The sequence below is a fragment of the Tetranychus urticae genome, chromosome 3 (genome assembly GCF_039701765.1).
Source record: "Tetranychus urticae isolate SD_2017Ah chromosome 3, NJAU_TeUrti_SD_1.0, whole genome shotgun sequence".
NCBI lineage: Eukaryota > Metazoa > Arthropoda > Arachnida > Trombidiformes > Tetranychidae > Tetranychus > Tetranychus urticae.
The window spans coordinates 23130370-23155838 of NC_142960.1; the positions used below are offsets into that span (position 1 = coordinate 23130370).

The window sequence follows — 25469 nt, forward strand, 5'->3', positions numbered from 1 at the left end:
GATACTTTTTTCTTCATGTTGCTGGAGCGATACGAGGAGAAAAGGATGAAAAGAGGAAAAAAGAAGGAACAAGATGAAAGAAGATGAAAAAAGATGAAAAAAGATGAATTTCAAATCTACTAACATTTACTTATGCTTCTTTGAGTCTCTCGCCAGGAAACTGAGAAAAAAAGGTGAAAATTATTACAGATTCTTGACAATGACTGAATATTTGAATTGAACCTTTAAATCCATTCTAATGGTTCTAAATCAACATTTGCTCATTTTCAATAAAACTTTTTCTTCCTCATTCATCATCTTTTCCCATGTGAATTGTGTTCACTTTTACATTCAATCCGTTCATCATCATTATTAACCCGATACTTTAAACATTATTTTTCGTTTACTTTCCATTAATTATTTTCTTCCCTAATTATCACTTCATTTTTAGCTTACAACTTATCACTGTCCTCAAGCAGATTGAACAACATTTGCTTGATAAAACAAGATAATGTTGTTCCATCCAATCATGAACAGAAACATACTCATAAACAGGGAAGGAAAACATTATAATGATGAGAAACAGAAATGAAGGAAAATAAAATTAAAAAGAAACTCAAAAAATCGCACTTTTCATCTTTAAATTTCGATCAATTCTTGCTTCACTTATTTTCCATTAGCATTTCAGTAACAAGATTTGATCATCTTTCATGTGGGTTACCTGTTCAGAATCACATTTGCTTTTATAAATTCCCATTAATTGCAATTATTTCTTCTTCTAATCCAATCAAGCTTTAGAAGCAAACTTATCGAAGCTCATTTTGTACCGACTTGTCTTTTGCTTCATTATGCAATATCATTTGCGAAATTTCATTTTTTTAGCATTCTCGTTTGGACAATCTGTAACAGGGAAAAGTTGAAAAAATTGTAATCTTTTTTTTCTCTTCTTTCAACATTTTACTTTTGCAATGTTCCATTTAAGTCTATTAAATCTAGAATACATTAAACTGAGCTGCATGATAAATAAATTGTGAGTTAATACGAGTTTAACTTGGAATAAGAATCATGACATTGAGTTATTATCCTGACTCAATTTGATTAATATCATTTCACTCCCAGTTTTCACTCCCAGGATACAATTGCTATCAACGAAATTATGCCTCTACAAATAGCTGATAATCATTGATCGTGACAATTGTTATCAAACTGCCAAATTGTTGATCCATTAAATGAGTTGTGCAATTTTTTCAATCGTTAATTGAACTTGTTTGTAAATGCAAGAACATAATATGCAAGTTTAACTGCGAGTTAAAAATAAATGTCCATTCAGTTCGAGCTTTAAAAGGTTTGAAAAGTGTCTCATTATTAGGTGATATAATGGATGGGGAAAAATCTTTTTGCTTTCATTTGGGAATTGAATTTGGGTTCAGAACTTTTCATTGAAATCTCATTTAGTGTCAACTTTGCTTTATGTTTGAATGAAAAATTCTGATCAATCTGAGTGAAATTATTATTCTGATAGTTGGGATTATTCGAGATTGGATATCTTGATAAACTGAGAATCTGGATAGCTTCTTGTTCGAGTTTCTTTAATTTTGATCTTAATGTTTGATGCAGCTTCAAGTTTTCTTTTGTTCTTGCTGATTATTCTGGTTATTGATTCCAAGAATGCAAGTTTCTTTTCCTTTCCTTTCCTTGCCATTGTACATTATCATTTTCAAAGTCAGCTCTTTATATCAATTTCATTTCTGGAACATTGTTTTCTATGAAATTCGTCGCATGCTTTTACAATCTACCTTTCAATTTAAACCTTGAGGCCTTTTCATGGTTTTGTTTTCAAGGTTCTCAATTTTTACAACATCCAAACCTATCCCTCACCAATCCATTACCTAACCCACCGAAGGAAACAAAAAAATGAAGATTCTATTTGAATTTCTGTAATTTACTTAATTGAATTTCATTTTTCTCTTCAGGTGCAAGTTTGTTATGCTATTCACATCCAGCTGAATAGTTGAAAATTAACATTCAAAAATGAAATTTGCAAGCACAATAGCGAAAAATTTGTGCAACAAAAAAAAAGAGTCTAACCCAATAACTCAATAACTTAGCAGGAAAGAGCAAAAACGTTTCTTTCGAGTTAAGAGTTGGGACTTTTTGCGTTTTATGGACATAGAAACTGAGTTCTCTTATAATATTTCTGCAAGTTATCGAGAGAATCGAGTTCTAATAATATAATCCAATGTTTGCTTAAATAATGGTGATTTTAGGTGCTACCATTCTCGAAATATTGAGGCTCAAAGTTTTAAAGTAAATGGCAAAATCAAGAGAAATATCGATAAATTGAAAAAAGTGTTCGATCATTGAGTTGTTCATTTTCACGGCTAACATTATTTTCGCTCTATTTTCAAGAACATTGCAAAGTACTCTCAAATCCTGAAGCATATTCTTGCTCTAAACCTAATATAGACTTCGAAAAGAAATAAGCATAAATTGAACTTTTCACAAAACGTTTTATTCCTCAATTGATGTAAAATGAAAATTATAATTGAATATTAAATAATGCTTAGATAATAATGCAGAGCATTTTGTGAAGTATTTTTTTACAAATAATATTAAATATCAAAAAATATCTTTCTGTTGCAATTTAACTGAACCTACATAATTTCAAATGAATAATTGATTTGAAATTGGAAGCCGTTGTTTAGGAAATAATTGCTGTTTAACCTTTTCCAATGACCAGTAATCCATGAGAATTAAATGTTGAATCCTTCAGAGTAAAGCAAGATTATCCTGATTCTTGAAACTCTTGAAACTGTTGCAACGAATTTGAATCTCTTGAAAAAGTTTCTCTAAAGTTCATAGGTCAAGTTGAAAAGTTATTAGATAAAGTGTTAATACCTTGAGTTTACAGCGAGAAAAATTGGTTTAATCATCAGTTAAATGTTAAAGTTTAAATTGAAGGGAATGGAGTCAAAGAAGTGTTTAATTTTTTACTCTTTTTCTGCTCATTTCAATTCATGAGGAAAGAGAAGAAGAAATTTTTCCAAATAATAAATCATTCTTATATTAAACAGTACATTCAATCAGACAATTGTTCAAGTTAACAGCCTTTTGTTTTTCCTTGTTTTCACCCTTCATTTTCAGAAGAGCATTACACTTGAAAAATAATGATAGATTCAAGTTTAATAGGGAAAAAGTTGATTGTGAATAACAAATGAGCAAAGTTTTTGAACAAAAGAGGATGAGAAGCGAAAAGGGATAAAAGATGAAAATTCTGTGAGGAAAAAAACAGTTTAATGATACATTGGAGAGTTTGCAGTAAATTCATGAGAATAATTCTCATCCTTTTTTTTGGTTCAACCTTTTTTCCCCTCTTTTGAGCCAATGTGGTTCAATCAACATCAAATCATGGTTGAAACAAAACGTCATGGTCACGTTCAGTCAAACCAATACAAAGAAAAAAGGTCAACTCTAATGATGGTCAACAACAATTGAAGCGAAAACAGAAGTAAAATAAATAATAAAATGATGTTATATTATTCACCAAATGGTTCCAACTTGGATCCATTATCATTACAAATCTTCAACCAACTTGCTGTTCGCTTTACTAAGCAAAACAAGACTTTTCCTAATCGAATCAAAGACACGAGTTTTCACATGAAATGCGACACCTTGCAGCAGATCAAATTATTTACTATTTGCTTTACAATCATTCTGTTTCGATTCTCAAAACTTTTCGATATCAAAATGTAACAAAAGCTTTTAAATGCGCATTTAGATTATCATCATTATCATCGAATAAACGCAAAAACGATACTTAAAAACGAATTCGTCTGCATCTGAAGTTAGCTATATTCATCAGTTATATTGCAAAGCTCATTTCTATTGAATCCAAATATTGTGAAAAATTTTCATCGGTTGAACCTTGTCTTGAAGTTTTAAACTCGTATAAGTTCAATTTTCCTTCAACTTAATCCTTTGTTTCTCGTGAACTTTTGTCTTTGTAAAAGGTCAGCGACTCTACTGACAGGAAATTGGTTTATTCGTGATTCTGTTTTTGCAAAATATCAATCATTTACTTTTCTTACATCGAAAAGTTTTCTTCATTTAGAGTGACAATTTAATCGCAGTTAATTTTGGAGTTAAGCTTTAATCGATGGCTTTATATTTTCAGATTCCTTATACAAGTAAGGCCTCAAGTTTTCTGGTTCATTGATTTGAGGTGAACTTCAAGAAGCTTGTAATGTCCAAAAGGATTGCGGTTTCACGAGCTGCAAAATGCCGAGAAAAGTTTGCCTCTGCACCGAAAGAATCTCTTAATTTCCATTTTGAATTCGCTAGATTCTCTGGATTTGAAAAATGTAAGCTTTCCATTGTTGTCAATACTGAAAATAAAACGTATTCAAGACTGTCTGATCTTGAGTAGTTTATCAATAACAAAGACGAAGATCATGAACTAATGAAAGTTGCCTGCAGTCAATCAATTTGCAACCTCGATTAGACTATTTGCAAAGTCGAGAGTCAAAAGTGTTGCCTGTAAGCAAATCGCATCAACTTATTTGCAATTCAATCTTTTGTTGATGGAAACTGTAAAGAACTTGTTCGTTAAATATTTACTTTTATGGTCAGTAATAAATAACTGACCCTTAAAAGTTGCAAGTTGAATTTAATTTCAATTTAAGCGAAATGGTTCACTTTTCACTCTATTTTTGTTCTTGTTTGACAAGAGAAAAAAGATTAAATTCTGAACAATTTCACTTGCAATAACAAGCCAAGAATAAACCTCAAACCCAATCGGCACAACTTTGAAAACATTTTATTCAGTTTTGTACAAAAGTCTTCAATTTCAACCTTTTCCAGACTCTCATCATGTTACCTTACAAATTCATCAATACTTTGGTTCAGCTTTATTTGTTTGTAAAGAAACTTTCAAAATTTTCTCTCTGATATTTCTCCAATTCTTTCCCTTCCTTTGACCATTATTTGTTTTGACCTGTTTCTTGGAACAAAAGAGATATTAAAATATTCAATGATGTGATTCAATTTGACTTTCCCATGATAAACGAAAAGATTGATGTAAACCTGAAATTGATATTTATATGTGAAAAAGTGAATTACAGATGAAAAGAAGAAAAAAAAGAAAAGAAAATTTGTCTTTTCAAAACTTTTGCTTCTCACGAACTTGGACAATGTTCACTTTAAATCCTTTTCTCTTTTCATCATTTTCTGTCCATTCAACATGAAACATTTTTACAGTTTTACTCAGCAATTTTCTCCGACAATTTATCAGTTCTCTTGAACACACAACTCATATTTTTCACTGTTCACTTTTCAACGTCAAACCTCACCTTTATAAGGTGAAAATGGGCGATACAATGAATGATGATTCCAATGATTATTTGTCTCTTGAGAGGATTCAATAGAGACATGAAAATGTATCAGGTATTACATGATGGAAATGTTAATATTGAATTGTTCCATTAGGTTTATAATGAATTATACAAATAGTCTATTGATGTCAACTCAATCGTTTCAACATTAAAACAGTCAACTACTAAATCATCGATTTACCTTTCATTTTTTCTCTTCTTCTTTTCAATCTTTTCATTTCTTTTCAATCAAGTGAATCTTGAAGTGTACATCATCAAGTAATACAATTTCATCTGTTGTCAGATGAAAAACAAGGTTCAATAAGCAAAACTAACAAACGATTTAATTTAATACCAACTCGAGTAACTTCAAAGCTCAATTAGTATCCTTCAAGTTATGATAATAAGACATTTCATGAATAACCCTGATGCGTGGGAATGAATAGAGTTGAGATCAATTTATTGTAAAAGCAACAAAGTTTCTTGTAAAATCTGTAAAATTATGTTTTACCAAAACATTCATTCACTTGACATCATTGAAATGCAAGTGTTAGTTGAAATCGTTTTGTTTCTAATGTTTAATTACATTAAAGTTTCTAGATTTAGTCGTCTTCAGAAATCAAAAGAACTAGCAACTCATTCAGTATTAAAAGACTGTTGACAAGCTTTGCATCAACTTCAGCAACTTAGGTCAATGTCTGATCAAATCGATTCGGTTGAATTGTTCATTTTAAAAGATTATCAAAGTCTCTCAATATTGAAAATCTTTAGCATATATTTTGCTTTCAGTTTCTCTTTTCAACTTTTCAGTTCTATTTTTACCTCACATTTATCATTCAAAATATCAGAGTGTTGATGTTAATCAAGATGATGAACGATGAAACAATCCACAGAAAAATAAACATTTTCTTTTCTTTAGACTTCGATTCAAAGTTTAAAATTTATCATCAAGTTAGCATTGTAACAAAAAGACTGTCAATATATTGAAAATGGCAATGACTTTGATCAACTCTGCTAGACAAAACTTGCAAAGTTCATTCATTTTCACCAAAAAGCCAGACTATTGATGTGACTCTAAGAGCTCAAAGACTTTATTTAGTCGTTTATCGACTCAATTAGCGGCCTCAAAATGAAACTTTCAACTGCTTTGAACTTTCGATTTGAACAAAGCATTTGCTATTCAACTGCAATTATTACAAGGATAGTTTTGATGATACATTAATAAGTTGATTTGTTTCTGAAAAACTTTTAGTTTCGCGTCAAAATCGGATCAACTAAAGATGAATGTCTATTCAACTACAATTGACTTTGATCACGAGTTAACGAGCTTTTGTTTAAACGTATTTTCGTAAGGTTGAAGCAATATGTTTAAATGTTAATCGTCAACTGATTTTGAATGATGCAGCATTTAACTAAAGATGTCAAGTTGCCAAATAATATTGACAAAAATAGATGATAAAAAATGGTGAAAAGGTTAAATGCAAGTCTTTTTTAACCGTCAAATGATTGCAATCTCAGTGAATCTGCTTTATTCAGTGTTCAACAAAATCGCAACTAAAAATGAAGGTAATTTCCTCCCTTTTTTTGACTACATTTAAATTTTTCAAGTCAAAACAGATTGATTAATAACCTGAATAAAGACGCTTGAAAAAAGATTGTCTTAATTCCTTTCAAACCAATTTGCATAATATTCATACATAATAAGTATCATCTTGGCTTTGATTGAAAGCTAATTTCATCTCTTTACCTTTTCCCAAACAACATTATTATAATTTAACGATAATAATGTAAAGTAAAAGGTAAAAATATAAAATTAATTTCAAAAGGAATCATAATTTTCATCTCAAGTTTACATGAAAAATGACTTTACTTGAAAACTCTCGAGAGGTTCATTCCAAGTGAATAGGAAAAAGCATATCTCTTGATTGTGATTACCTTTTTTTTACACATGATGATATTCATTCTGTAAGGTAGTCAAGCAATCATAATAAGGATTAATGGGAATAAATTTGAAGATGAAAAAGCTCTTTATGTTTACTGGAAAAGAGTATTTTAATTAACCATTTAGAGTTAATTAATCAGTGAACATGCAACAGTCATTCGATTAGGTGATTAATGATGAATTTGAAAAAAGATGAACCTCTTGATGTTGCCATCAAAAATTGAGATTCACTTTGACTTTGATCGAGCAAAGACATTGAAACGATTCGACAATTTGGTTGAATATTAATCTGAACCTGAAGCTATTGAGTATCATTTCCTCAGGAAAAGGTAGACATTGTAAATGTTAGGTAAAAATGGAAATTTTTAATTCAAAAATTGTTCCATTGCCTTTGGGTTTCACTGCAATTGCTACTTTACAGATATTTTATTATTATTTACAGTTAACTTGGTTAGACTGAATTAACATTATAATTTGATTTGCCAAGTGTTTCCATTCAAATGAATGGACAAATTGGGTTTAGAGTTAAATTGTTGCTTCAAATGTTTCACATTTATGCAAATCTAGTTACAAGTCGAATAATGAAAAGACCCAAATTTAGTGTAAATTGACTGAAACCAGTTAAATGTAAATTCAAACAGAGACAAGAATGTCTTTTAATAACTTAACATTTCATCTTAAATTCAATGTTACAATAATAATGCAAAATAACCAGAAAATCAAATCTTTAAATTGAACCCAAAACCCAAAAATGAACTTTACTTTCTGGTTTTACCGTTTGCTTTTTGTTTTTGCTTATGTTTTAGATGATCGCTTTCAATTGTTTGTTTGATTTTAACTCTTATTAGTAAATTATGAATCAACTAATTTGATAAATTTTACTCTACAGTTGGACTGATGAAAAATTTCCGATCGGAACATCAAAAAGTAATTTCAAGTTGATCATTGAGATCGTTGAAGCTCCAAATGTTACATTGCCAAAGGATTCATCGGTTTCCATTAAAAAGATCTCATTGGAAAACTGTTTTCAAAGTAAGTTACCTTTTCCATCATATTTAAATTAACCAAACCAATTAACCAACCAAATAATTAAGGTTAACCTTTTTAATTTTGCACAGTCACATTAACTTGTCTAAACAATCATAATTAAAGATGACACTTAACAATATATTTAAAATTTGATGCTTTTGCAAGATTTTTTGTGCTCTTTTCTAGTTAACCATTTTCTGGTTTTCACCGATTTCATGGTCTAATCAGTCATTATTAGTCTTCAAGTTAACTCCATTTTTCATCAACTTTACTGGTTCCCATTAATTTAACCAGTTGATATTACCATTTGTGATTGATTAACCCAATTACCAATGCAAGTATTAGACAAATTATTGTCAACCCAAAATGAACCCAGACTTGACATTGAAAATAACAAGGGAAAAGTGTATCGTAAATGATCGACATAAAGGTAAACAAAGTGTAATTGCTTGTTGTACCTTTTTTCAATTGTTGTTTCATTTAACCAGTGATTACACTAATCAAGTTATAATAATTAATGCTGCAAGGAAAATTGTTATGCTTGTCGTTGAACATAATGAGATTAACTTATTTCATTTGCAATATTAAGGTTAATTTGATTGAGAAAAAAAGATCTGCAGATTCATTGTGAGGCCAAAATTTTCACCATTTCCAGTTAACCATTAATATTTATTCAGTAATCAAATTTACCAGTTTCGTTGAGTGGACAAGCTCATTAAAATACAATTCAATATTATCAGCAAACAGAAATAGAAATCGAAAAGAAAAGCAAAACCTGAGAAAACCCAAGAAAATATTTCAGAGGCTAATAGTAAAACTGGTTGTTCATCCGCTGCTTGATATCAAACATTGAAATTAAATGCTAAATGTGTTAAAATGAAAATCGTTGATGTTGAACAGAAATATCAAATTCTGTAAAGTCTAAAGTAACTTTTCAGTTTCATTGAATCTGAAGACATAAGATTCGCTTTTCATAATAATATTATGTAACGTTATGTAAGTGATGATCGATAACATTTTGCTGACTCAATTTTGGTTGAACAATTGATAATTGAATAAACTTGCCAGTTTAACTCATAACAGTGAAGAAGGAAAAATTGAAACATTCAAAGTCTCTTTCCAAAGTGAATCCACAAGAAATTCAAATGAATGGAAAATTAAATCAAAATTTTCCTTTTTCTTAAACTTCTAAATGCTTCAATTTCTTGCAACAAAAGTCATGTAAAGATGTACCTGAGAAGCCAACAAATTTTGTGTTGAAAAGGTAACTGAATATAAACTTGAAAATTTGTTTCTTCAAACCTTTAACTCAAAATGAAAAGGTAAAGAAAAAAAAGAATGTTAAAATTTGGTAAAAACACACAGATTATTACCCAAGCACATGAAGTTATTAGACATTTGAATGTTCAGAAAATCTTCATGAGAAAAAAAGGAAAGTTGAAGATAAAATAAGTTAATAACTGTTGGCAATCGAGTCAATTTGAATCGTAATCATTCAATTGGAAATTTTATCAACTTGTTTAAATCTTTTTTGCTCATTTTTCCTTCCTCAAGCTTGACCTATCTGATTCTGTTCATTCAAAATGTTCATTCTGGGAGTGAAAAAACGTGATATCGATTGAAGCTTCAAGATTCAAGTTGCATCTTGACTCTCTTCATCTTTCCTCATCATTATCATCTTATTTTGCTCATCTTTCAGCATGTAAATTTCAGAATTATATTGTTCATTGGATGAAACCATTTAATATTAGTTATCACTTTGAATTTGCTCGATTCTTCATTGGAATCGTTTCCTTCCTCTTCCATCATTCATTGTTATTCTCATTTGGATTCTCTTACCATTATCATCATCATAAAATAATCATAATCATCATAACCATTGTTATTACTTATAAGGGTTGCAGTTAAATCAATTGTTTGCTCAATTCTGTTTTTGACAGATTCACCAATCTCAGGCCTTTCCAATGACTATAAATGTTTACCAAATTTAATTTCATTTAGACTATTAATAACTAAATTTGATGGATTAAATAGCATTAAATGAGTTAAATACGTTTCATTGAAACTTGGATACTAATAGTGTTTATGTAACTTTTAATTAGCTTTTGTAATTTACTTGGATTTACTCTAATCATCACAGAGTTTATTGTTAACAGTCAATTATTTTAAGGTTACATTTGTATGTACATTAGAGATGTAATCAAATTGAACACTTTTTTCTTGCTTTAACCAGAAAAGCAAACAACCGTAAATGGTAAACCCAAAACTGGTTAATGTGATGTAAATAAACTGCCCGTATTGAGTTATAGTTAATTATAAAATGTTTATTGTCTAATTGATGGTACAAATTGTACATTAGTATAATTAATGTCTCAACAATTTGATAAGTTTACAGTCAAGTTCACTTTTAGAAAGGTTTGACCCAAAATTACGTTTAATAAACCAAACCAATTTGGGTTAAGAGCTTCAATTCTGGTATCCATTGAGACAAAGCTTGAATTAGAGGAGATAAGTTTAATTTAATTTGAGGCCAATTTAAGGTTGGTTAAGTTGGATTCTTGGTTGATGGTGTCTTCAATCATTCTGGGTCTTCTTGTTGATCAACTTTTCATCTGTTTATTTTGACAGGTCCACTAAATGGTATTAATAATGATTGTCCAATGAAATGTTCATCTAACTCAATTTGTATTACCAGTGATCAAATATGTGACCTATTAATTGATTGCCCTGATGGTGAGGATGAAAGACAAGATTGTGGTAAGTTAATCAAAACCATTAATAATTCAATTAATACTTACTTTGGTTTGGTAATCATTTCTTGTTTCTTCATTAATTTTCTTCGATTGCTTTGATATACTTTGAAAGTTTCAAGCAGTGATTGACTTTTAATTCTGGTGCAAACAATTCACATATCACCATTAATAGACTACGATAAGTGAATATAAATATTTGTTATTTACTTGAATCGAGTAAACAATAGTTAAGCTGACGGTTTTCACTGTAATTTTCAAAGCCTCTTGTTTTAAAGATAATACCTAATAATATTTCATTGCACTTTTTCAACCTTGTTATTACCTTTTTCCTCTTATGTTTCCAATTATATTCCATAGACATTAAATTAATTCATCGTAATCAATCAGAACTAATGGAAAAGGGTTTACCTTCTCTTTCATTGTTCAATGATAATCCTTTTTCTCTTGATCGGATAGAAAAATTTGTTTAGAAGAAGCCCAAAAAAATCATCAGCAGTACATTCAAGTGATTAAGCATGAAACGTTCACCGAGTTTCCTTTTTTTTCTTCTGGAATCTTTGTTTATTTGTGTAACTTTCAGTTAAGCTAACAGTCAAGTTAACAGTTAAATGAACAGCTAATTCAATCGATTTGGCCACTCTCAAGTTTAAACTGAACCCAATTAATCAAAGTGTTGATAGTGTTTACAGCAAAGTTATCCCATAATAGCAAAGGCAGGTTACATCTCTCCATTGAACCATAACATGTTGCTGTTGAAATATATTAATAATGATAACACGCCATGAATAGACTTGCCATTGAATCAAGAAATTGGAATCTAAATATAATGTCATTTAAAAGTAAAATCGGTTAGATTTACATTATTAAACATACATTTCTCTGAATAATCGAATAAATTATTTCCATTTCGCTTACCTTTTACGTAAAAACATTTCAATGCTTAAAAAGATGTCTTTAATACCTTTTCACCATAATTGCTTTGGTTTATAAATACAAATACCTAGATATAACAGATGACTTTAATATAACAGGTCCATTGACCATTAATATCAATAATGACAATAAGATTATCTATTAATGTAATCAATTGATCATTCTAATAATAGAATCACTGAGGCAGACTTTTGTTCTCCTTCCTGGTTAGCCTAATGGTAAGGAAAATAATGGACACTAACGTTGAATTGTTGAATTACCAGGTAGACTGTCAAAATTCTGACAATTCTTATTTTTAACGAGTGAAACTTGTTATGTTGCTATTGTGACACAAAATTGAATTAACACAAATTGGGTGACAAAAGTTTACCAGAAAAAAATTATTAATGCAACAGTAAACATTCAAAGTTTCCGTTAACATGAAATAGAAAGAGAAAAATATTTGCTTTCTTTTTTAATCAACCCTTTTTTACGTAAGATGGCGACGCTATTGAAAAACGCTTACAATAATCCAAAGAGTTACTCTTTGCAATAATCGCTTTGTTTTGTTAATGAAATTACCGTGAAATGATTGACGATTAATTAGAGTGATTAATTTTTAACTCTATTTTCCTTTGTTTTTCTTTCTTCTTAACACATTGTTTCATCTGTTACTTCAACTAATTAACCTGTAGATAAATTACCTAAGGGAGCTTATTGCTCATTCAGTGATGATACTTGTGGTTGGTACATCGTTAATAAGAGTAAACAGTATAAACACGATTTAACCGTTAAAAATGGAACCCTTTTTACCAAATTTACCTCACGGACCCAATTTGCTGATGGACTGTTTATCAAGAGTCCAGAATTTCCTCCAATTCCATATTATCATTCATTCAAATCATCACCATTTTATAAATCATGTAAAGTGAGTATTTCTCGTTGTTTGGGTAAATCTTGATACTCAAGTTTCAATTCTTGTTTTTCCTTTAATCCATTTAGATTCGCTTCTCGTACAAATTCAAGCCCAGTGCTGCAAGTTTTGGAATCCAGATATTTGAAGAGACTGATCACAATGGGAATGAGTTAATTGGTGAACACATTTTAACCACGAGAGATTCTCGGATAATCTGGAGACGAATTGTATTACCATTGCCATCCTTCCACAGAAATAAGTTTAATGTTACATTTGAGGTGCTCAAACGAGAGGTAACCGGACGAGAAGTTCCAATTTACATTGATAATATTACATTATCAAAGGAATGCTTTGGTTTAGGTAGGTGATTCAATCAACATGAAGTAATGACCATGATTATGGTATAAAAGAAAATGATTGACAAAATGTGTATCAATTATGTAATATTGATTAAACGAGCAATCTATTCATTGAGCATGATTACTCGACATTCCTAAATCTGAGCATTGTTGAAGAGAATTATTCTGTCAATCGTATTCTGTTTGTCTCTCAATCTTCTTTTTGCATCAATAATTTTATCTACTTTGAGTTAATGGTCCTTGAATTAACCTCAAATCAGATGGTTAATTATATATTACCATCGTTAGCATCAGGTTCTCAATCAAATAGGATTGATCCTATCAGATTCAGAAGTAAGACTTGGCTAAATTTGCTTTTTTATCCTCTACTTACCCTAAAAATGACAGAAAGGGTAAAAGTAGTGTTCAAAGGATAAATTCTCAAAGGTTAAGCTCTTTTTTATTTAGTTTTCTTCTTGGATAGTTAATCCTCTTGAATACATCTCAACAATGTGCAAATAAATCGATTGATCCACCAGCTAATGGCTTGATTGTCCAGTTTTCTGTAATGTTTTTCCCTCTCAGACTATTTTGACTCGTTTCTATAACCTATGATATTTATTTTTATTGCAGGAGTTCCTTTAACTGAAATTCGTGATCCACCAGCTGTTGAATTGAATGGCGAAGCTAAAGACTTAAGAGTTTCTTCACATTATCCAGGTATATACTGTTGTAATCAAATCCTTTAGCCTATGATATAATCAAAAGGCTAAAATGTCACGATCATCTATAAAAAGTTTCATTGCAAATCTAATAATTCCTCCTCTTAATTTCTCATGTGTGCAGGGTCAAGTGAATTAATTTTCATTGGTATTCTCCTGGTGATAATAATTTTCATTCTTTTGGGTATTTTCATATCTTTCGGTAAATATTGATTCTTTATTGTTTTTTCACTCTTTAATTGGAAATTGTATCAATTTTTTCCAGTTCGTCGTTATAAGAGAAAGTTTCCGCCCAGCTCATCAAATAATCGAAATCATTGTGGTGAACGTGATGTATCATCTTCTCAATTATTATCAAATAGTTCAACTGATGTACAGTTGAGCCGTCTCCGAAATGGACACAATATAGTTACTGAGTTTAATCCTAACTATGAATTCGGTGGATCAACTTGTACACTTTCTGATCTTCGAGAAATTCCGAGAGATAAACTTACGCTTGTAAAGTAAGTCTTTTTCATTCTTGGACGAAAAATTAAATTATAATCTACTTTAATATTTAGAACTAATTGCCATTTTTTACTGTTTTATGATTGTTTCATTGTTTGATTTTTGTTCTGATTTTTCACTTGATAGGGCTCTTGGCCAAGGAGCTTTTGGTGAAGTTTATCAAGGTTATTTGATCAACTTGTCCGGTGAAATGCTGGATGAAGTTCCTGTTGCTGTTAAAACTTTACCTGAACAAACAGCCAATAATCAGGCTGAAATGGATTTCCTAATGGAAGCTCTGATTATGTCAAAGTTTCGTCACCGAAATATTGTACGATTTATTGGTGTTTGCTTTGAAAAAATGCCTAGATTCATTGTTCTTGAACTTTTAGCTGGAGGTGATTTGAAAACATTTCTCCGTGAATCTCGAGCTTCGATCAACAAACCATCTCCAATTTGTATGGGTGATTTATTAGTAATTGCATTAGATGTTGCTCGAGGCTGCCAATATTTGGAAGATAACCATTTCATTCATCGTGATATTGCAGCTCGTAACTGCTTGTTGACATCTAAAATCAAATTACCCAGTTCATCTACTCTTTACTCAACTGATGGAGTTTTCAAGATGGAAAATTATAACAATGGCTTCAATGGTAGTGGAATTGTAGTTAAAATCGCTGATTTTGGAATGGCCAGAGATATTTACAGGTATTTTTCTCGAATAATTATAACCAGATACTAATTATTCTATTTTCCCATTGAAGATTGAATTAATGCACTGCCTACTTAATTCACAAATTTGATATTAACTCGAGCTTATTTTTATAATTTACTCTTCTCCAGGTCAGATTATTATAGGAAGGGAGGAAAAGCAATGTTACCCGTTAAATGGATGCCACCAGAAGCTTTCCTAGACGGCATCTTCACTTCTAAAACAGATGTATGGTCATTTGGTGTTCTGCTTTGGGAAGTAATGTCCATGGGATTCATGCCTTATCCAGGACGGGGTAATCAAGAAGTGATGCAGTTGGTCACTGCGGGTGGAAGATTAGAGCCTCCTAACAATGCATGTCCAAGTCAAGTTTACGCAATTATGCAACAATGTTGGCAAGCGTTACCCGAAAATAGACCTAATTTTGGAACCATAATTGAACGTTTAGGTTATTGTTTAGTTGATCCGGACGTTTTGTCGAAAAAATTGGCTATTTTCCATCGAGCTCCTTCTTCTGAGCGTGATATTACCATTATGAGGCCTCCACCTGACTCAACCGATTACCTCATACCTAATGCTTGTTCCAATTCCAATTCTAATTCCAATTATTCCATTTCAACGGAAAAAACTGAGTTACTTTCACCAGACACTTGTTCAACTGTTACCTCGGGTAATGATGATGCCTGTAAATTATCCATGATGATGATGATGATGGATGATGGGTTAAATGGTATCGATCATTTTAACTCACCATTAAGCTCTTCCACCCATTCACAGCGTTTGTTAGAAAAAAAGCCTTTACCAGATCGTCCACCTCCTGAAAGACCGTCCAAAGTCAACTTAAATTGTAAACTATCTGAATCAAGTAATCGAAGTGATAATAGAGATGAATTACGTTCTTTAATTCTTGATCCTGGATCTTTAGGAAATAAAAACAATTCAACTGGTTCCGTTAATCAAAATCCAACGAGATATATCAATGTGGACATGGCCTCTGATAATTCAAATCAGTTGCAAGTTTAAATCGACCAAAAATGAAACATCTCATCTTTTTAATTCGTCTTCTTTCGATACTCCCCGGACATCTTTCATTGATCCTTTCTAGCCACTGTTAAGCATTTTCAGATGTTTTCAGTTGATGATCATAACATTGAAGATAAATTCAAATCTACTAATTCTGAGCCCGATTCGTACAAAAACATTTTAATCAATCTAGTCAAAGGAATCATCTTCAACTTGCCAATTTGATCACTTTCTCACTGACCTTTCCTTACTCAACATAGTACGCTTATCCATGTTAACGTGTATATTGAAAATGCATAATTGATGCCAAAGACTCATCCAACTGTACAAATCAAATGCCCATTTTCAAATCATTTAAATTAATTTAAATAACTATTATTGACTACAATTAACATTGTTAATTCTTCCAGTTTACAATACTGTTAGCAGTTATTAATTTGCTTAACATAAAAAAAGAAATTCAAAAAAAATTTGTATAAATGCTCTGTGATACACAAATGAGTATATAAAGCTCAACCGAATAAATCTAATTATAATTTAAACACTATTTTTTTAATTTAATAACTGATTGAAGATCATAAAGACGCTAAATTATTTATTTTCTCGATTGTTTCCTCTGACTATATTATCAGTATAATATTATACATTTTTAAAACCCCACTTTGCATCAGAGCGTTACTACACTACTGTACTTTCTTATGTGCAACGCTTGAATTTTTTGAGTTTTTATTCTTGTCGAATTGAGCTGCAAGAGATTCGTTGTTATTTTGCTCAACATTGGTTTCCTCGTCACCATGAACCATTTATGAAACTTAATTTCAAATTTAAAGTTGATATACTTACCCGAATCATTAAACCCTTTTCAAGTGATTTTGGACTTCAGTAAGGTGCCAAACAAGAATTATCAAAAATATATGAGCATCAGAAATTTCATGTCATCCATGTCTCCACTCACCATGCTATCCAGAGTGAAATTAGCTTTTTGATTAGAATTTTCTTTTTCATCCCTGAGTTCTTTTCGTTTTTCAATATCACTGATGGACTCAGACCCTACAAAGACAAACTCTTAACTCGAGAGGAAAATTTTCTCGTACTCTGTTTACTCGTAAAAAACTCTTTCGACTTTTCCATTTTGATTATGAACTTTATCTTTCATTTTAAAAACCGCTTATTTGTTTTTTTAATCAACATTCAATAAATTGCTTTACTCAAAGATCAACTTGTCAATCATGGATCATTTTAGGGGCATATGATTTTCAATGAGAAGCCAATCTAGATGGTTATTTATCAGAATTTGAGTTTCATCTGTAACACTCCGCCTGTGGAGCGTTAAAAATGTAAACTATTGATTATTGTCTGATTTCCTCATGAAATGGCAGATTGATGAATAAAACTTATTCAAGGCTTTTCAGAATTTTGATTTTACATTAATCGGAAAACGAGTGATAAAATTGGCGACAATTATTATGTGAAAAATTGTGACGAACATTGAAGATTGTCACAACTGATTAACTCAAAGTCAATCATTTTACAGTCATTTCTTGCATGTCAACCATCAACAACACATTTTAAAATGAAGAATAAAAAAGCATCTTGAAAAATTCACAATTCATTCATTGTCTACTTTAGGTAAACATTGGCTTAGATTTTTGTTTGAATTTGTTTAATCAGTTGTCTAAATAAATTTGAACAATCATATTAATGTTAAAACCATCAATTCATATTTTTTCCTTTCTATTACAATGATATAAATTTCTATGTATCTTGGCGTTTGTATATTATTTTGTTCACTAATTTTTTACCACAAACTTCCTCTCTTGCCTCTTTCATAATGGTTAATGATTATTTACACAATTACATTGATCATTTGCACATCGACCATGAAAAACTTCAGCAAACGATGAGAAACATATTGATTAATTGTCCTTTGAGGGTCACAATTTTCAACAGTTTTCATATTCTTATCAATTTGTTACATTGTCATCGTAATCAATCTTTCTCTGTTAACCAATTAGATGATTTTGTGTGATATTATTGAAAAGTGTTCCAAAAAAATCAGCAAAATTTTGTGAATAATTTGCATCATCATTCTGAAAACAGTTGATCCATTGAATTGTTGTTAACCGTCGTCATGAAAACTTTTCCAGGTTTGAGATGTAAAATGTTAAGAAAATAAATCTTTCTCAATTTAATTTCAATCTGTGAATTTAACAAAATTACGGACATCTGTGATCCAACTGAAGTCTGTAACTGAGTGTACAATTTGAGCTTGCAATTGTATCAAATCACAGAAGGAATATTATCTTTCAACAATAAGAATCGTCGATTAGCCTTGAAATTGTTATTACAGACCAAATAACAAAGTTAACCATTACTGGTTTGGAAGATTGTTAACATAAAATGCTTCGACATATTTTAAAGTTGACGTTTCCTGAAATTATTGAGTTACTCTCAATGCTTCGTTTAGATGTTTATTTTGCTTTGTTTCTATTTGGATTAGCCATTCCATCTGTAACAGCAAGCCAATTTATCCAAGACAAATTTTGTATCAACCAATTGAAATTGGATCCATCACAGTGTTTACATCTGGAGACACTTGGACCCGAATATGAGGAAATTAAGAACAAGGTTTACGCCTTTTCAACAATTTTCAAAAATTATCAACATCTGATCACAACTCCGCCAGGAATAATTTTGTCCGTCTTCATGGGCTATTGGATCGACTCTTATCCAAAACATCTGAAATATCTGTTGGCCCTTCCGTGCTTTGGAGGTTTTCTTTCAGCCATTTTCGCCATTTATCATGTCATCTACTTTGAATTGGGTAAGTTTTCTTGACATAATGTCTCTTGACTATACTGTCACTGGTCAACTGGTGTACTAATTGCAATTCAATTGTATTTCAAGATGTTTATAGTCTTCTGTGGTTGTCCGTTGTGCATGGTCTCACTGGTGGATTTTTCATCGTCATGACAGGGTCGTATACTTATATAACCAGAAGGACAAAGGCTAAATATCGTGCAGCTCGGTTCGCCATTTTAGAGCTGTTTATCTTTACATGTAAGTATAAATATTAGTATTAAACACGCACTAAATTTTGATTTCTTTTACAGTTTTCCCCAGAGTTTTTTGCTTTTTTGTTACACTGCCATCTAGGTGAACTACAAGGGGAAACCACGAATTTTACAGTTTAAACAATTAAAAAACTTAATGACTTCCCCTATAGGGAGAGGACTCCTCAAAGGGAGCAAAGAGGCTAAGAGGGGATGTCAATTAAAGAGTTTAATTGTTTAAACTGTAAAATTCGTGGTTTCCCCTTGTAGTTCACCTAGATGGCAGTGTAACAAAAAAGCAAAAAACTCTGGGGAAAACTGTAACTATTTTCACCAGCAATCCCATTAGCCACAGCTATTGGTGGAAGACTATTGACGACAAAGCCTTGGTTTGGAGGACAGTATCGCAATTATTTTGCCGTTTTCTTCATCAGCTTAGTATGTAAATTGAGCGCCATGATTTGGGTTTTAATCTTTTTAAACGATGCAGATAAAACAATAGACGATCTTGATGAATTAGATAGAGCAAAAAACGATATAAAATTGGATTTGACAAAACCATTACCAATCAAGCCAGGAGATGAAAAAATGGTAGAGATTGAATTGGATCCTCAAAAAACTGATTCTGTGACGCCGGTGAATGAAAATAAGGAGGTTATGAAAAACATGAAACCCACTGGTTTTATAGAAATATTTTTGGACATCTTTAATCCATCGACAGTTTCCAATATGATAAAGGTTTGTTGCCAAAAAAGACCCAATAATGGCAGGAAAATATTATGGAATCTGATGTTTGCCATGAACGTGATGCTTATTGGCCATATGGGTGAATCAACTATTGGTTTTCCATTTGCTCAGAAAGTTTACCATTGGGATGCTGCTTATTATTCATTTATTACTTCTGTAATGATGATTATTCCAACTTTAAGTCATTCCTTTTTACCAATCATTCTAATTCACAAATTTCATCTGCCTGACACAGTCTTGGCCATTATTGGTGCTGTTTCACTCATATTCGCTTTGATAGTTAGAGGCGGAATCCTGGAATCCTGTGCTTTCTATATTTCCACAATTATTGGCCTTTGTGCTGGTTTACTTCCAATTGCTATTAGATCCATTATATCTCGAATCATTGATCAAAAAGAGGTTGGTCAAGTATTTGCTCTATTGGCATGCATAGAATCATCTGGTCCAATGGTTGCCTCTGTGGTCTACTCGACGTTATTCAGTGTTACTATTCAAGATTTTCCAGGACTTGTACATCATTTTGCTGCGTTAACCATGTTTTATCCTTTTGCAGTCGTCCTTTGGCTTGATTTAACAAGACATAAATGGGATAAAACAGCAATCACAGAACTGGAAAATAAAAAGAAACAGAAAATTATTGAAAAGAAAGAATCAGACAGTGTTAATAATAATCCTAATGGGAATGAGTGTTTTACCATATCTTCCAAGGTTGACTAAATTTTTAAATTCAATAAAAATTTTATTAATTGCGATGAATTTCATAACTAGAGATAAGTTTTGCTGAAGGATATGACAATGATATGTTATGACACATTAATCTGATTGAAACTTATGAACTAGCCGCCAAAGCTTTAAGAATCAAATGTTACATTTTTAAGTTTACAAACGCCTTTGTGTTTCCTTAATTGACACTTACTTGATAGTTTTCCAATGTTAACGAAATAATGGGAATGCACATGAATGATGGTTAGATAAATTAACAGGTGATTTGGCAATGGAGTTGATTTGATAGGTTTTATTTACTTTTAAATTAAACCGGATTTTAATTCCTAGAATCAGACATCTTTTGTCACAGGAAAATATGTTCAAGAGACGACCAATAAGCTATAGACAATACAGATATGCCTGAATCAATTTAGCTAAACTATTTCTGAACATGGTCATCTGGATAATCAAAAACCTCGGCGTCAACTCAATTCAAGATTAGGATTAGGACTTGATATAGGATTGAGTTACTTGATTTGATCACAAATATTTTCCATCAGATGTCCAGGTACCTTATTATCGGGATATAAATATAATTTAGCCATCGATCAGCTCTGTTTGCATTATAATCCCCTCCTCAAAGTGACTTGTATACAGATGAAGACAATTGTTGGACCCTTCTGATGTAAATCCCAAGCTGATGGCCAAGTTACAGTTCTTTCACCATAATTTATGTTATGATAATAAGTTCTCCATATCCATTCACCAACAGGCATAGATCATCTGAATTGATGAAACAAACAAAAAAGTAGAGTTAAAACGAGAACGAAGATATTTTCAAAATTAACCTTTTATAACGCCATCACTCATTCATCAAAACATGTTGTCATCTTTGTTTGATTTTTACAATTGCCAATGACTTCAAAGATTATTCAAATATCAATATGTAACATTCAATTCACAATTAAAAAACAATTTAAAATTAATAATTAAAAAGACACAAAATTTGAACCGTATAAGTCTGATTTGTCTCACTAGATGGCTGTACTTAAGGTTTGCAATGTAAATTTTTCATTGCTTTTATCAATTCATTTGGTTTCAACTTGATTATTCAATGCCTATTTGAATACGTTAGAATTGATCGATTAAATTGATTATCTTTGTTAATTGTTAACTTAAATGCTTTGATCACTATGTTTCAACTTAAACCGGTAGGCTGCCTGTAAACTTTTGCTTCATTTTCTCATTAGTGCCTGATTCTGTTGTTTTTTACTCACTTTTCTGTATTGCAGACCGGGCGAAGTGAAAAATACGCCCATTCATCTCTTTTCCTGAACTGTTTCAAATAAATTATATTTTTATATTCAAGTTATATATTTACAATTGTTGATTTTGTATTATTAAAATGGACCCATCAGAAGGATCTATTCATGTTGATGAAGATGACCACGATGACCTTTTTGTATCTGCTATTGACGTAAGTTATCTACCTTGATGGTTTTTTTATTTCAATTTTATGTCATTGTATTGATTTTTTACTCATTTTTATCTACATTTTCTTCCAATATGTCAACCATCTTCTATCTCTATTTTAGCAAAGCCAATCACGTCAAACATCTCAGGGTACTCTCAAATCATCAAATAATACTATGGAAGATTTAAATACTGTAGGAGACGAGATTGATCTCGGTGATGATGATGAGCTGGAAGAGGAAGAAGGCAAAAATGAAAATATAAATAGACAGGAGCAAGTTAGTGGCCCTCAATCAATGTTAATCAAAGTAAACCCTTTGGAAAACACTAATGGCGGCTCTATGGAACCTAGTGGACCCTTGTCAGATATGAGCTCATTGAAAGCTACTATTGATGCTTCTTGTACATCTAAACATACTTCTGAAAACGTAGCATATCGACCTAGCGGTTTAGATAGAAGAACAGCTGAGATTGATTTTCAAAGTGAAGAAAGTGATACGTTTCTTGAAATTAAAGTTGCTGATCCACAAAAGGTTGGAGAAGGAATGGGATCATATGTTAGTTACAAAGTCTCAACTCGGACCAATATACCCAGTTTTCGTAAATCAAATTTCTCTGTTAGTCGTCGTTTTTCTGATTTCCTTGGACTTCGTGAGAAACTTGCTGAGAAACATATCCATTCAGGTCACATTGTTCCTCCTCCTCCCGAAAAGGATGCTGTCAACAATGCCAAAGTCATTATGTCCAAAGATGATTCCACAAGCTCATCTGACTTCTTGGAGAAACGAGCTGCCTCTCTGACCAGATTTGTCAACAGAATCGCTACACATCCAGTACTTAAATCTGATCCTAACTTCCGTGAATTCCTCGAACTTGAAAGCGAACTACCCAAAGCAAAAAGCACATCAGCACTTAGTGGAGCTGGTGTAAGACGACTCTTTAATAGGATGGGCGATACTGTTAGCAAGATTACATTCCGCATGGATGAAACTGACCCTGTAAGTGTTGTTAAAAACAATGTGGTGTTTGTCATTTATCAATTTCGCAGTGTTTTAACAAGAAAATCTAATGCCGGATAGAATCAATATTTTTTCTCCAGAGATTGTTTTAGTCAAAAATGATTAGTATAATCCTTCCAAGAAAAAATTTCTTTCATATCATGCAATAGCATTTGACGTTTAGTCATGTTAAAGTGGTTCTGCTTTTCCATCAAAGTAGAGATCTTTGAATATCTGACTCTGATAACCAGATGAAAAGTTTGCCTGGATATTGTTTGTTATTTCTGTTTACGCCTTTTTATTATCAAATCACGGTATTGATTGTCCTTTCATATAAGTCTTTAAAACGCCTACTGCAAGGCTGCTTAATTGCTATCTAATACTCACAATCACCATGTTTCGTTGTTCTTACCTTTCTCTCTTTCCCCTTCTAAATTGCTTTCCAATACGCTATTAGGCCCTCTTCTCCTTGTTTGAGGTAAACTTGGAAACAAATGTTTTTAACTACTTTTAAAGACCATTTTGATATTTTTTTTGTTCTTTTGCATTTTCTTAATTCAAACTTATTTTCTTATTTTTTTGCTTAATTTAGTGGTTTGAGGAGAAGCAGCATCAAATCGATATTTTGGACCAACAGCTTCGTAAACTCCAAGCCAGCGTTGAAGGATTGATTCATTTCCGCAAAGAGTTAACTCAGTCTACTGGCTCATTCGCTAAATCTGCTGCAATGCTGGGAAATTGTGAAGAGCACACTGCCCTTTCTTGCGCACTTTCTCAATTAGCTGAAACTCATGAGAAAATCGAGCAACTTCATGCTGACCAAACAAACTCCGATTTCTACCATTTATCAGAGCCTCTGCGTGATTATATCTCATTGATTAGTGTGATTAAAGAGCTGTTCCATCAAAGAGTTAAAGTATATCAAACATGGCAACATGCTCAACAAATGCTCAATAAGAAACGTCAAGCTAAAGCCCATCACGACCTGGCCGGTAAACCAAATAGTCAAGATCAAGAAGAAATAGTTGAGGTAAAAATCCAAAAATTAAGAAATGAAAATTCAGTATCATTAATACTCTTGTTTTTTATGTTTACAGTGGGAAGCTAAAGTTGAACGCGGACAACAGGAATTCGACCAAATTTCTGGTAACATTAAAAGCGAGGTCGAAAAATTCGAATTTGATCGCGTTAAAGATTTCAAGTCAACCTTTATAAAATACATGGAATCCCTACTTGAAGATCAACAACAGTTAATCAAATATTGGGAAGCTTTCCTTCCCGAGGCAAAGGCAATTGCATAGAGAACACCTATTATATCAAAAATGATCGTATAATTTAATATATTAATTGGACATTGAAAGAAATAAAGGTAAAAATGTGAAAGCTTTAAAATTGGGTTTATCATTGGAGATGAAACTACGGCGCACTTATTACTTCTCAACAACTATTTGCACAAGCAGATAAATCAGTTTATACTAATTTAAGATTAATCTTTAAATGTATTTATACGGTATTGAAAATAAAGTTTTACCAGACAGTTAACTATTTTACCCTTTAACAACTTGCAGCCAAATTATTATCGCTAGATCATTATTTGAATCGCCTATTAATCATCCTCAGACAGACAAAACAATAAAAGCTAAAGGTGCTACCCGAGTTTGACAATCAACTAATAAACCTGATAAATATATATTTTAAACTACAAATTATTCTAATTATCTATTTTTTATTCCAGATTTCGTTTGCAAAATCAACTTGAAATGCTGATTCGAAATAGGATTTTTTCACTATATTTTCTTACGCCTTTTGGATCTTATGAATCCTTGAATCTATTCATCTACCTGTCTCTTAAATCTCCTTACTGTCACTCTAATGGTTAAAAATTTCCCTGTAGATTTGAAACAACGTAATCTGTGTTTTATTATTGTTTATTCACCAGAAAATTGATCTGGTTTTAAACAATTTCATTGAGAATTTGATGTTACTTCGACTAATCTAACGTTCCATTTGGTTGCTTTGCTGGATAATCAAATCCTATCCTTATTTTGAGTTGCATTCACTTCCATTCCATCTAATCTGATTTTCTATGAATTGTTTCTCCTCAGCCTGGAACTTCTTTTGTTTGTTGTTTTATTCAAAATTTTATTGTGATACTGAATGATTGATAAATCAAGTCAATGATAAGGTAGCAGTTAGTTGTTTATCCCTAATGGTGATTATTAGGTTAGGTGAATATTTTTGATGATTAATAATCAATTCTTTTTATTATTTATAATAAATTTTCTTTCTTAATTTCATTAATGCATTGTTAT

The 25469-nt window shown here is 31.4% G+C and overlaps 3 protein-coding genes and 1 long non-coding RNA gene across 7 annotated transcripts in view; 3 read left to right on the forward strand and 1 right to left on the reverse strand.

Annotated features, from left to right (window-relative positions):
* The window catches only part of LOC107365132 (uncharacterized), a 39671-nt gene extending 22948 nt beyond the window's left edge, over positions 1-16723 (forward strand). The window contains exons 2-10 of the mRNA XM_015932598.3: positions 8180-8322; positions 10948-11076; positions 12680-12912; positions 12987-13260; positions 13872-13958; positions 14085-14162; positions 14226-14463; positions 14594-15154; positions 15290-16723. Coding sequence (XP_015788084.2) covers positions 8180-8322; positions 10948-11076; positions 12680-12912; positions 12987-13260; positions 13872-13958; positions 14085-14162; positions 14226-14463; positions 14594-15154; positions 15290-16181 — 2635 coding nt within the window. The 3' untranslated portion in view covers positions 16182-16723. The remainder of the gene's footprint in view (positions 1-8179; positions 8323-10947; positions 11077-12679; positions 12913-12986; positions 13261-13871; positions 13959-14084; positions 14163-14225; positions 14464-14593; positions 15155-15289) is intronic.
* Positions 10623-12416, reverse strand: LOC107365134 (uncharacterized). The gene is made up of 4 exons (XR_016200237.1): positions 11988-12416; positions 11395-11889; positions 11118-11245; positions 10623-11046 (listed from the first exon to the last, which is right to left on the reverse strand). It is a non-coding gene; the product is annotated as an uncharacterized LOC107365134 (long non-coding RNA).
* A 1254-nt stretch (positions 16724-17977) lies between the features above and the next one.
* LOC149093639 (proton-coupled folate transporter-like) lies at positions 17978-20737 on the forward strand. The gene is made up of 3 exons (XM_089269773.1): positions 17978-19005; positions 19089-19241; positions 19572-20737. Exons 1-3 carry the CDS (start codon positions 18582-18584, stop codon positions 20696-20698), a joined length of 1704 nt encoding a protein of 567 aa, XP_089125899.1. The 5' UTR covers positions 17978-18581; the 3' UTR covers positions 20699-20737.
* Positions 20738-21797: 1060 nt separating this feature from the next.
* On the forward strand, positions 21798-25454 carry Snx1 (sorting nexin 1). 4 transcript variants are annotated; one of them, XR_016200235.1, is made up of 6 exons: positions 21798-22163; positions 22282-23157; positions 23615-23635; positions 23750-24187; positions 24255-24526; positions 24893-25454. XR_016200235.1 is itself a non-coding variant. In XM_089269774.1 (5 exons), the coding sequence occupies exons 1-5, from the start codon at positions 22092-22094 to the stop codon at positions 24456-24458; spliced, it is 1611 nt and encodes a 536-aa protein (XP_089125900.1). In that variant the 5' UTR covers positions 21798-22091; the 3' UTR covers positions 24459-24715. The 4 variants fall into 4 exon arrangements, 2 of the variants coding, with proteins under 2 accessions (XP_089125900.1, XP_089125901.1); XR_016200236.1 differs by lacking the exon at positions 23615-23635; XM_089269774.1 differs by lacking the exon at positions 24893-25454 and having other exon boundaries at positions 24255-24715.
* The last annotated feature ends 15 nt before the right edge of the window (positions 25455-25469 follow it).

Bases quoted from the DNA above. Each gene is read 5' to 3' on its own strand.
- LOC149093639 (XM_089269773.1), top strand. From the start codon at position 18,582: ATGCTTCGACATATTTTAAAGTTGACGTTTCCTGAAATTATTGAGTTA. The intron at 19,006-19,088 runs GTAAGTTTTCTT...TTGTATTTCAAG, and splicing joins TGTCATCTACTTTGAATTGG to ATGTTTATAGTCTTCTGTGG. The intron at 19,242-19,571 runs GTAAGTATAAAT...TATTTTCACCAG, and splicing joins AGAGCTGTTTATCTTTACAT to CAATCCCATTAGCCACAGCT.
- Snx1 (XM_089269774.1), top strand. From the start codon at position 22,092: ATGGACCCATCAGAAGGATCTATTCATGTTGATGAAGATGACCACGAT. The intron at 22,164-22,281 runs GTAAGTTATCTA...TCTCTATTTTAG, and splicing joins TTTTTGTATCTGCTATTGAC to CAAAGCCAATCACGTCAAAC. The intron at 24,188-24,254 runs GTAAAAATCCAA...TTATGTTTACAG, and splicing joins ATCAAGAAGAAATAGTTGAG to TGGGAAGCTAAAGTTGAACG.